Source organism: Anolis sagrei, chromosome 4 (assembly GCF_037176765.1).
Source record: "Anolis sagrei isolate rAnoSag1 chromosome 4, rAnoSag1.mat, whole genome shotgun sequence".
NCBI lineage: Eukaryota > Metazoa > Chordata > Lepidosauria > Squamata > Dactyloidae > Anolis > Anolis sagrei.
Genome location: NC_090024.1, coordinates 228,227,342 through 228,239,979, shown reverse-complemented (window position 1 = coordinate 228,239,979; position 12,638 = coordinate 228,227,342). Strand labels below are relative to the sequence as shown.

The following is a 12,638-nucleotide window of genomic DNA, read 5'->3' as shown; positions in this document are numbered from 1 at the left end:
TATTTTATGCTCTCTAACCATCAAACACCCATGAATCTAACATATTCACAAATATTTAAATCTCAAGAAAAAGAGATATGAGTTACCAAGCTAGGTTAGTATCGTCTCAAACTATCCAAAGATACACAGATCTTATTTCGTGAAGGTTTAACAGGCTTAACAAGTGTGGCGATACATTTCAAATTAGAAGCAGTGATACTACTTACTCTTTCTTGTCCAGCCGTATCCCATATTAGGAATTTATGCAATTCATTCTGATATTGTACTGTCTTGGTCATAAAGGATGCTCTGAAATGTATTTAATGGATGCATGTGTCAGCAAATAATATCAACAATAAAGAGTTCAGACTCCCATCCAGAATTCTCCACATCTACAATCAACATGTAACTGTTTCAGATTAATATGTTACTTTAAAAGTAGGAGTTGAAGAAGGAGCAGTTTGCTTACCTGTAGCCAGGCCTGTAGCGAGGGGGTGGTTTTAGGGGTTCAAACCCCCCCCCCGAAATGTTTCAGATTTTTTTAAAAAACCCTGGTTTACTCATGAATTTTAACTGGCTAACCAAATCCCCATGCTAAGTCTATGAGAAGCAAAAAATTAAGAGTCCCTCCAGAACTGTAAACACTATCTCAAGCAAATATTGACAATTTATTCACACTGTCATTACTTGCAGCAATAGCCGATGTACTGAAGCAACCAAGCAACTCATTAAGGAGGCCAGACTTGGTGGAGGTGGTTGACAGGGGTGGAGCTGCAGGCTATTGAAGGTTGTTCTGCCCTCTGCTGTGCTCTTTGCTTCAGCGTGAGCTAGGAGGCAGGTTTCAACCCCCCCCCCCCCCGAAATTTTCAACCCTCCCCGAAATTTTCAACCCCCCCCCAAATTGTCAACCCCCCCCCCCAAATTGTCAACCCTCCCCGAAATTTTTTTCTGGCTACGGCCCTGCCTGTAGCTGTGGCTTTTTGAAGAATATTTTGTAAACTCACAACATATATGAGCTATTTTGGGCCTGTACAAATTGTTTTGGAAACTTCTCAAGCTAAAGGAAGCCATTAGTGGTGGTAGCCCCATCCCCTCCTCATGGTATCCTTGCTTTTTCTTCAGGTACCATATGGCAATAGTGCATAGGGGAAGTTAAAAAATAGAGGCCGCTAAAACAGCTGCAATGGGGTGCAAGGCAATTGTGTGAGTTCACAGATGACCACTTGGAGAACTAGTTACATGTCAGTATCTTTTTCTCTTTCATGGTCTCTGTGACTCAGGCATATGTGTGAACGTCAAACTCCCCGACTTCAAGGCAAAAGGGGAAAAAACCTTCTGCTTCTTCAAAATTATCATATTTAAGTGTTGCAACACATAAGTCTATAATGTCCGACACAGCGAACAAGTTGTGTCCATGCTGAAGCTTTATAGATGATTAGCAAAATCATGTTCATGAGAAAAGCTGTGGAAGCTGCCACAAAAGACTTTGCAGTGTCTGCAAATTTTTACTACATGGCTTTCAGCCAAGCAAAGTAGATAGTGAGAATGGTTTTGTGTAACATACTTCTTGAAAATTGTGTTTGATGCCATATGGTAAATCAGGCATGGGCAAACTTCGACCCTCCAGGTGATTTAGACTTCAACTCCCACAATTCCTAACATCTCACTGGTTGTTAGGAATTGTGGGACTCCAAATTGAAGTCCAAAACACCTGGAGGGATGACGTTTGCCCATGCTTCAGCTAAACATTACTAATGAAGAGAAAAGACAACTAATAGTTAACAACAGAAAACCAAACAACCAAAAACGAAGATCAGAGTAAACCACATTAGGAATGCAAACTGAAAAACAAATGAAAGATCTTGGTGTAACAGAAGATGCCCCCATATGCTGCTTCAGCAAATTCAAAGGAATACAGGAATAGAGTAGAAATACACAATGGACAAGGGGTGTGGCTACCAGGGGGAAAAATGCTTGCCTAGTTCTATAAGTTTCCAAAATGTTCTGCACAGTCACAAAACAGCTCATACCTATAAGCCACAGAGACCACAAAGAAGGTTTCTTTCTTTCCTGTTGGACAGGGATTGTAACTTGATAGAAAAATGTTCTGGGCGACTAAAAAGTAATATCCTGACATAAGAATTCATGCAATAACAATAGTAACAATAAAGACCATAAAGGAACCATGTGCAGCAGCTACTAAGCAACATCAGATTAATACAGAGGGATACAACTTTTGTGCATCTGTGTATGTGCCTTCAAGTTGCCCATAAACTTTGGGCAACTCAATTAATTTCATAGAGTTTGCTTAGGAAAGAAATGCTTAAAAGTTGGTTTGCTACTGCCTTCCTCTGAAACATTTATAGCACCTGATATTTCCTGGAGGCTCCATCCAAGTACTAACCAGGGCTGACCTTGCTTAGCTTCCAAGCTGAGAAAGAATCGTGTGGATTCAAAACGCATCACAGATCTACCTAAGCTGAACTGAGTCATATGTAAACTGCATAAGCCCCGAAGGCAAACAGCTCCAATCTAGGCTTTTGAAGTCATTCTGGAGAACAAAACACTGCCTTCAACATTGTTCTTTGAAAAAGAAGAAATCTAATTAGGACTGTTTACTGTTTTAAACAGAGCTTGGACATTTAATTATTTAAAAGAGTTTGTTTTCATTACAATGACTGAAAACTTTAGGGGTCTGCTGTAAAATCCTGTCTGTTCCTGTTAAAAATGGCCACTGCACTCTCTCTGCAAATACATTTTCGGCAATAAGTCCTTAATAAATATGACTGCCACCTTTCTGCTCCACCCCAAGTTCCCAAAATAGTGGGTGCATGACATTTTTTAGGCTCCCCGCCCAAGGTGGGGGGGGGGGGGGGAGAGGAGAGAAAGGAGAGAAAGGAGAGAGGACTGCCTTTCTTTCTTTAGTTGGGCAAAGGAAGGGTAATGGAGAAGGGACATTCTCAGGTCTGCTTTCTTGCTGAGTCCCTATTTAAGCAGTGACCTGTGTATGCTGCCTAAGGTTTTGGGGGTTGTTTTCTTTTTGGCCTATAAACAAGTATGCATGGTAAATGGTCACGCTGCAAAAATTAGTTGAACAAATTAGTACCTATTAAATAGGAACGTATTCCAAATTGCAATGAGCTTCCAAGAGTGAGTATACAGAAACATAATTCACAAATATTACATTATGTTGGTATAATACCAAATTATAATGTTTACAATTTGTTATCACATCTTATATAAACTTCATTCTGCCACATAATGTTTTCATGAAAAGCAGAAATTTTCTATGCTATTATTAAAACAAGTAAATAATCATACACAAATATTAAAATAACAACTGTATTTCAACCAGTTCTTCATAAAAATTGCTTACGAAAGCTTAACAGTGCTTAACAAAAAATCTAAAAAGTAAAAATGGTCTTATTCAACATTTAATTTTTGTACTTATTTAGATTGGATCTAAATATAGACAGAAATTTTATGTAGAAAAGAATGCAGCATACACCCATAAGCTTCTTACTTTGTATATCTCAGAGCATATCCCTTAAAGCTCTCAAATTAGTTTAATAAATCAAAGATTTATCGTATTAGGAGCAAACCAAGGGTACAGTTGTAAAATATTTTTTAAATCCCCAAAATAAAATAAAACTTGCATTATATTAACTGTCCTTTGCAAGATAATTTTCTGATGTTTGTTTACACTGGTTATTGACTTTGCAAATACTGTCTGAACTTTCCAATTTAAAATTAATACTTTTCTTGGACATATATGTTCAAGACACTTTAACTTCCCAGTATTTCTCACTGAGGTTTCTGCTTGTGTGGGGGCTGATGGGAACATTTGATGCCTCACTAAACTACAAATCCCAGCATTACATAGTATTGATCTGTGACAAATAGGAGCTCCAGGTACTCATGAAGCAGCTTCTCCTGGTGCTTTGACTCAGCACTAAGATTACAGTATTATGCGAATCAAATGTGCACCCTAATTTTGGCAAGGTGATTTAGACAAAAAGGTGGGTGTTAGATTTGAGTAAATACAGTATTTACTGAATGTATATCTCACCTTTTCATTAAAGACAGTGCAACAATAAAGCATAGTTAAAACAGCAAAATTATTAAAGTTGAAATAAAATATATCCAAGTAATGCATTTGCCGTAAGAAGCACTTTTACTGCAGCAAATCAATTCAGAACCACAATGTCTGTTTGTGCAAAAATATCTTTCCTGGATAGCATGAGGATAATGGCAGGTAGATCCAAAGCCTTCAAGCAGTTTTGGTTTTCATTGAAACAAACCAAGGATCGGAAAGTTATTTTGGGAAGGGGGAGGAAATTACAAAAATTCCCTGGCCTTCACATCTAGCAGGGGTATACTGTCACTAGCTTAGAGATTGATATTATACCTGTAGTTACTCATTACTGATTTCTCTAGTTGCAATCTAGTAGCAGTGTTAGTTCTGTATTGTGAAAAGCAGTATGAGCTGCTGTTTTGCCTTTAGGCTGCTCTACGTTCTGGGACGGTAAATCAGAGTTACAACTTTCTCTATAGCCACACATATAATGAAGACGAAACACCCAATATATCAAAGCTCATGGTAATCACAGCATTAATTCTATTGAATATAATTCCTGTACAGTATTTTGAGTGCATACATATTCATTTTTGAGAGTGCCATAACTTCCTATATAAGGAAGCAATGTGTGGAAAGTGTTACACAATGTTTCCAACAGAAATGATTGAATACCAAACAGAAATTTAGGGAGCAGTTCATGGATTAATTAAAGCTAGTCTCCAATTCATTTAATTATCCTGCTTAGTTTGTAGACAGAAGAACCAAACTATTCTTTTGGTAATGTAGTTAATTAACAATAATCATTTTAAACATCAAGAGACAGTGGGGCTATAATACATTCTCTTTCTTACCAGCAGCTAGAAAACCTGAATGTATTATAGCCCCACTGTCTCTTGGTGTTCAAAATGATTTTATTATTTTTCCCCTCAACTAAGGCTGTGAATGTTAAGAAAAATGAAAGTGGCAGCCTTAGTTGAGGGGAAAAATAATAAAATACCTTTTTAACTAAAGTTACAAAAGATACTTTTAGAGTGAAATGACAATCATGCAGCCTTCTGGATCTTTGGCTACAAATCCCAATAGGCCTAGCCAGTTGGGAGCTGCAATTCTACAACCTTTGACAGCTATATGATTCTCATGCCTATTTTAGATCCTGATAAGAAGACATTAACCATGGATAGACTTCCATCTCTATGGCTAAGAAAAAGTATTACAGTGGAGTTTCGCTTATCCAACCCTCACTCATCCAATGTTTTGTATTATCCAACGCCATCTGCCTCCCGCCTGGATCCATAGCTGTTTCAATACATTGTGATGTTTTGGTGCTAAATTCATAAATTCAGTTGTTACTACATAACATTACTGTGTATTGAACTGCCTTTTCTGTCGATTTGTTGTAAAACATGATGTTTTGGTGCTTAATTTGTAAAATCATAATGTAATTTGACGTTTAATAGGTTTTTCCTTAATCCCTCTTTATTATCTAACAGCTTCGCTTATCCAACATTCTGCCAGCCTGTTTACGTTGGATAAGCAAGACTCTACAGTATGTTTAAACCCAGTATGAAGAATTCTTGACTTTTCTCACATAGTACCTAAATTACATGGATTACAGAACCTAGTTCACAATTATACAGTAAAAAAATTATATATAAAAAGTTTATGGATGTTTAACAAGCTGCTGAAATATAGCATAAGCTTCTTTCAGTTTCTTACCCAATTGTTGGATTGATGTTGGGATCAAAGCTGTCTTCTACAAAGCGCCATACAATGCTTGATTTGCCTACACCAGTGTCCTGAAAGAGAAGTCAAAGGGGTATTTTAAAGATAAACAGGCATTTTAAAGATAAATGGGCAATAAACATATTATCTAAGGAAGGATTTCTTTTAGTGATCTTCACTTCTTTTCTGACCAAGACAAAGCTATTACAGGGATTTCTTGGCAAGATTTGTTCAGAGGAATGTTGTCATTCCTCTGAACAAAGGGATTCAAAGTCTAGTCCCCTAGTTCCAATACTCAACCCATTGCCTCTATTGGCTTTCCTTGGAATGATATGATAAATTCTGATTAATTTGTAATTTCTCTTCTCAACTGTATGCAACCGGACTGATTGATAACTGGCAAACAGAGGGAGAAAACGTGGAGGCAGTGACAGACTTTGTATTTCTAGGTACGAAGATTACTGCAGATGCAGACTGCAGCCAGGAAATCAGAAGACGTTTACTTCTTGGGACGAGAGAAATGACCAATCTCAATAAAATAGTGAAGAGTAGAGACATCACACTGGCAACAAAGATCCGCATAGTTAAAGCAATGGAATTCCCTGTAGTAACCTATGGATGTGAGAGCTGGACCATAAGGAAGGCTGAACGAAGGAAGATAGATTCTTTTGAACTATGGTGTTGGAGGAAAATTCTGAGAGTGCCTTGGACCGCAAGAAGATCCAACCATTCCATACTTCAGGAAATAATACCCGACTGCTCACTGGAGGGAAGGATATTAGAGGCAAATATGAAGTACTTTGGCCACATCATGACAAGAGAGGAAAGCTTAGAGAAGACAATGATGCTGGGGAAAATGGAAGGAAAAAGGAAGAGGAAATTGTGATTGTTTAACTAATGTTGTTTTAACTTATTGTATTGTATGTTTTTATCTTGTTATTATAATTGTAATTATTGTGGCATCGAATCGTTGCCATTGTTAGCCGCTCTGAGTCCCCCTGCGGGGGTGAGAAGAGCGGGGTAAAGATGTTGTAAATAAATAATAAATAAATAAGAGGGGCCGACCAAGGGCAAGATGGATGGATGGTATCCTTGAAGTGACTGGCTTGACTCTGAAGGGCATGGGGGTGGTGACAGCCGACAGGCAGCACTGGCGTGGGCTGGTCCATGAGGTCACAAAGAGTTGGAAGCGATAGAACGAATAAACAATAACAACAACTGTATGATATTGAGGCACAAAGAAGAAAATAGTATGCTGCTACAGATATGGCTAAAGTTAGTGTACATCATTTAGGCAACAGCTAGATTCCTGGCTACCACCTGCATCCTCTCAAAATGTGGTGAATCCAGGAGGACCAATAACTTGCACAATTCATCCTTCAATGGGAATGAACCCCCCATCCAGGACCAATGGCATATACCATCCAAATAAACCAATTCCTCACTCCACAAAATTCTGTTTTATCTAGATTTAGTTTCAGCCTGTTCTCATTCACTTATGGGAAGAAAAAGTAACATCTTATTAAGAAATTTGGAGAATATCGCTACTTGTTCTCTTGCTTTCTCCTTAATTTTGGCTAAGTAGACAGTGCATCTTTAAGAGGCCTAAATAGATGATGTACAACTAAAACAGTATCTATGGTAGTAACAATATATTTTTATCACCTGTGGAGGAGAGAATGAATGTTACCCACTCAACATTAAAGTTACTTAAACTGACCTGAATCTTCCTGTGAGATGAATAAAGTTTGTCTTCCCATAATTTCAGACTCCAATATTAGTATACCAAAATTTATCTTTTAGCTTTCACTACATTGAGATGTCAATTTTGGATAACTCAGTGAGGCTTCCACACTTTCACTACATACAATATTTCACAGGAACAGAGAAGCTCTGTGTGGACCAACCCTAAAGATGTGTATAGTAAACACCTCAGGCTAGAAACAAAAAGGTGTTCAACTAGTTGGTGAGTGCTTGTTACTCATTGAGCTCCACCCTATTTCATCAAAGACCATACATACTTTCAGTGACACTCCTAAAATATTAAGCAGCTATGAGTAAATAATTTTACATCCTGAAAATTCTAGATTATTTTCATCTCATTTATAATAGGGGCAAAACATTCCAGGTAACCTGTATTTATCACTCACATACACTGCCTATTTAATGCAGTTCAAAGCTAGCTTCAAACTGTGGTGGCCAGTCAACGAACTCCCAAACACGTGAGTGAAAGATAGCCCGTAATGCACATCAATGCTCTGTGGTTTGTGTAATCAACATCCAGGCCCCAAACCGGTTCCAGGATGTTCTATATCACTGGCACAGCAAAACCAATTTTTTCCAATATCAGTTTGAAACTTCATCAGTGCAGATTAAGCCTTTTTTTGTACAAAAAATCACCATAAGCAAAGATATATAAAGGAGGTGGTTAGAGCCTTGTAGCCAAGTTGCATGGTACGAAAACCAATCTCATGCCTTTTTTGTCATTTTAGAAATGAGCCCAGATTTGAGGTAGCGGGGAATTCTGAATCTTTAATAGACATCTCTGTCTATGTCAGTGGTTACCAACCTGAACTGAAATATGATCAGTGGCCTCACCATTACTACACCATTGCAACGAGAGCTACTGGTCTCGCGAAACCCTCTTATAGTGCTGAAGCTTATTAAATATGGTTTTCTGTGGGTGAGCAAATGGCATATGTTCTGTATCAGAAACTAGAACTGATGTGGTCTACCTAATGCAATTTTATGAATCAGCAACCCAAATAACCAAACAAAATCTAAAGTTGATCAAAAACTGATTCGAAACCCTTCTGGTACTAATGTTGGAGAGTGGTCCCTGGTCAAAAAAATGTTTGGGAAGCACTGGTCTATGTGAAGGTTTATGAAAACATGTTTGGTCTTTAAACTCAAAATGAAAGACATATTCCATCTTTATATCATTTTAAGATAATTAAATCGATACTTAAAGAAACCATGTTTAACTCTCTTATACTATAATGGGCTATTTTGTTTGAAAGTCATGCTTTGTTGCAAAATCTACATAGAACAGTGATGGGCAATCTTTCGAGCTTGGTGTGTCAAAATTTGCCAAAAATCTGAGCATAACTTGGGTAGAATGTCACTTCGAGAAAAAACCCCATAATTTTGCAATATTTATAGTTTAAGTAAGAAAAATGTATATGAAGTGAACAATGCTCAAACGTGCAGATGTTAAATTTGCAGAGTCTTTTACAAATTTAAGGATGGAATTAGATTGGCTCTTATAAGGTGTATTTCTCTGTATGTGGCCGCATGTGTCTGTGTGTCATCAAAAATAGCCACGCGTGTCATAGGTTCACAATCACGGACATAGAAGAATTACCTACCATGTAGGCATTCTTCGGTGTTATCTTAACAGTGATAAAAATTCTCCTAATTTTCAGTCATCTGTAAAGACCCCTCTCCATAAACAACAGCTACAAAATAAATCCTGGCAGAATTAAATATAGCTCAAAAAATTGACTGTTTCTTTTTCCATCGGGATACATTTTATACCAGCCAATAAAATGCATTGAAAGAAGAACTGTTCAATGCCTTTTTAGTGAATCAACATGTAGTGAAACAGAAGCAATGTACTCAGCAGTACATTATAATAATAATAATTATTATTATTATTACTCCATTTTATCTCCCCCAAAGAGGACATAAAAGCATTAGCATAACCATTTAAAATATACAAATATATGAACATTAAAACAGGATTAAATATAAACAATGTTTTAAAAATCCCAGTTAAAAACTGGGATTTTTAACTTTGTATTAAAACAAATACAAAGTTAAAAACCACAGCACCCCCGAATTGATCTTAAAACACCTTGGTCCCATTTAAAAGAAATTGATATTTCTTTGGAAGGGGCACACTGGATTATACTGGGAAGGGGGGAGTATACCACCCAACATATATAGTGTCTCTATTATTTTTTTCTTATTATAAGTATTTTAATTTTTGGCTTTGTGTATTGGTTGATTCTACAGACGCAAATAATTTTGTGGATGTGGGATATTTCTACACCCCTCAACACTTCGGAAACCTCACTGTGGTCAGAAAATATATCACAACTAAAACATTAAGTTATTTTCTCAGAGAAAGGAAGTAGAAAGAAAAGATTAGCAGAGACTAATATCTTGGCAATGTCCTTTTCATCTTCATATGCAGAACATTTCCTGCTCTATAGAGGTCAGTCCTTTTCAGGAAGAAGTGAAATCTATCTGTCAAGTTTGTCACAAGGTTGGCAGGAAAAAAGTGAGCATAATACATACTGGACTCCATTCCATGAATCAAAGTATGACTTAAAAAGACTTACTTCTAAGGAGATATGAATAGGAATTGCACTGAACTATACATGCAATTTTGTCCATAACCCATGGCCCTTCCAAACAGGCCCTATATCCCAGGATCTGATCTCAGGCTGTCTGCTTTACATTGGATTATATGAGTTCACACTACCAGATAAATTTGGGATAAACAGAAAATTTAATCTGGAGTTTTACAACTGAATACAAAAAAAATATTCCTAAATAAGTTTGCAACTTTAAACAGTTCCTCTTGATATACTGTTGTGGCGTGTCCTCAAGTTGTTCCTGGCCTATGCTGACCCTAAGGAGAAACTATTACATGGTTTTCATGGAGGGAAATTGTTAACTATTCAAGCAACTCTTTATACTTTTTCAAGCCATCCATAGATCCAAAATTTGTGGATCCAGAGGGGCAAAACTGTAAACATCTACAAAACCTCTGTAAATATTACATGCATGTCTCAATTACATGACTATGGGCAAAGATAACAATCACACAAGTGGAGTGTCCACACCTTCTCATCTCCTTTCATCCACTTCTCTAATGATGCAAATAAGCCTGTTTAGTGCCCTATCACACTCTAAGTGTTGTTATTCCACTTTAACTGTCATGGAAACATTGGGTACGTCATTAGTAATAATCAGCCACCCGTCACAAAGAGCTATATATATATATCCTGATGACCTTGGCATAACAACACAAGCAAAAGACTTTGAAACAGTCAAAAACCAACTTACTAATGTCCTGAAAGATTTCTCCGGCTACTACAAAGATAAGCATCTGAAGCCTAACCCTGCCAAGACACAAGTGTGTGCTTTCCACCTAAGTAACCATGAAGCCAACAGGAAATTAAAAGTTACCTGGGGAAGGCCAAGAGCTCAAACACTGTTCCCATCCTAAATATCTAGAAGCCCTTCCACACAGCCCTATATCCCAGAATATCATGGTAGGAAATCCCACATTATCTGAGTGTGAACTCTGATAATCCAGTTAAAAGCAGAAATTGTGGGATTTTCAGTTTTGATATTCTGGGACATAGGAGTGTGTGGAAGGGCCCTTGGTGTCACCTTAGACCAGCAGTTTTTTTGACCGGAAACCACTCTTTGGGCCCTTCCACACAGCCCTATATCCAGGATAACAAGGCAGAAAGTCCCACAATATCTGCTTTGAACTGGTTTATCTGAGTGCACACTCAGATAATGTGGGATTTTCTGCCTCGATATCCTGGGATATAGGGCTCTGTAGAAGGGCCCTTCAACATTAGTACCAAAAGGGTTACGAATCAGTTTTTGGTCAACTTCAGATTCAGTTTGGTTATTTGGGGTGCTGTTTCAGAAAACTATATTAGAGTGACTACATCAGCTCTAGTTTCTGATACAGAATATATGTCATCCAGTAGTTGCCATCTGCTTGCCCACAGAAAACCATCTATATAAATAGAAATGTAATGTTCGTTTGTGGGATTGACAGAACTCAAAAACCACTGGACGAATTGACACCAAATTTGGACACAAGACACCTAATAACCCAAAAAATAGACCTTGACATTTGGAAGTTGTAGTTGCTGGGATTTATAGTTCACCTACAATCACAGAACATTCTGAACCACACCAACGATAGAATTGGGCCAAACCTCCCACAAAGAACACCCATGTGGGCCACAGCAACGCGTGGCAGGGGACGGCTAGTATTTAATAAACCTCGGCACTATAAGAGGGTTTTGTGAGACCAGCAGCTCTTGTTGCAACGATGTAGTAACCTTGAGGCCACGGACTATATTTTAGTTCTCGTGGACCACTGGTGGTCCCAAAGGTTGGGAACCAATGCCTTAGATGAAACACTAACATTTAGAAAACACTATATGACTACCAAGCACAAAGTAACTGCATGCAATAACATCCTGCGGAAACTTACTGGTAGCGCATGGGATGCACACTCAAAATTAGTAGAAACATCAGCCCTGCATTGTCTTACTCAATTGCTATGCCTAGCCTGTTTGGCACAAGTATGTCCATGCGAAGCAGGTGAATATGGCACTGAACAAAATATGTATAATAATCACAGGATGTCTCAAACCTACATATAGAATCATAGAGTTGGAAGAGATCTCATGGGCCATCCAGTCCAACTCCTGCCAAGAAGCAGGAAAACTGCATTCAAAGCACCCCTGGCAGATGGCCATCCAGCCTCTGTTTAAAAGCCTCCAAAGAAGGAGGCTCTACCACACTCCGGGGCAGAGAGTTCCACTGCTGAACGGCTCTCACAGTCAGGAAATTCTTCCTAATGTTCAGATGGAATCTCCTTTCTTGTAGTTTGAAGCCATTGTTCTGTGTCCTAGTCTCCAGGGAAGGAGAAAACAAGCCTGCTCCCTCCTCTCACATATTTATACATGGCTATCATGCCTCCTCTCAGTCTTCTCTTCTTCAGGCTAAACATGCCAAGCTCTTTAAGCCGCTCCTCACAGGGCTTGTTCTCCAGACCCTTGATCGTTTTAGTCGCTCTCCTCAGGACACATTCCAG

At 38.2% G+C, this 12,638-nt stretch overlaps 1 protein-coding gene across 1 annotated transcript in view; it reads right to left on the bottom strand.

The window, feature by feature from the left end:
* RAB22A (RAB22A, member RAS oncogene family) overlaps window positions 1-12,638 on the bottom strand; it is a 35,679-nt gene that overhangs the window by 21,125 nt on the left and 1,916 nt on the right. Inside the window, exons 2-3 of the mRNA XM_060772047.2 lie at window positions 5,774-5,853; window positions 207-288 (exon numbers count right to left, since the gene is read on the bottom strand). Coding sequence (XP_060628030.1) covers window positions 207-288; window positions 5,774-5,853 — 162 coding nt within the window. The remainder of the gene's footprint in view (window positions 1-206; window positions 289-5,773; window positions 5,854-12,638) is intronic.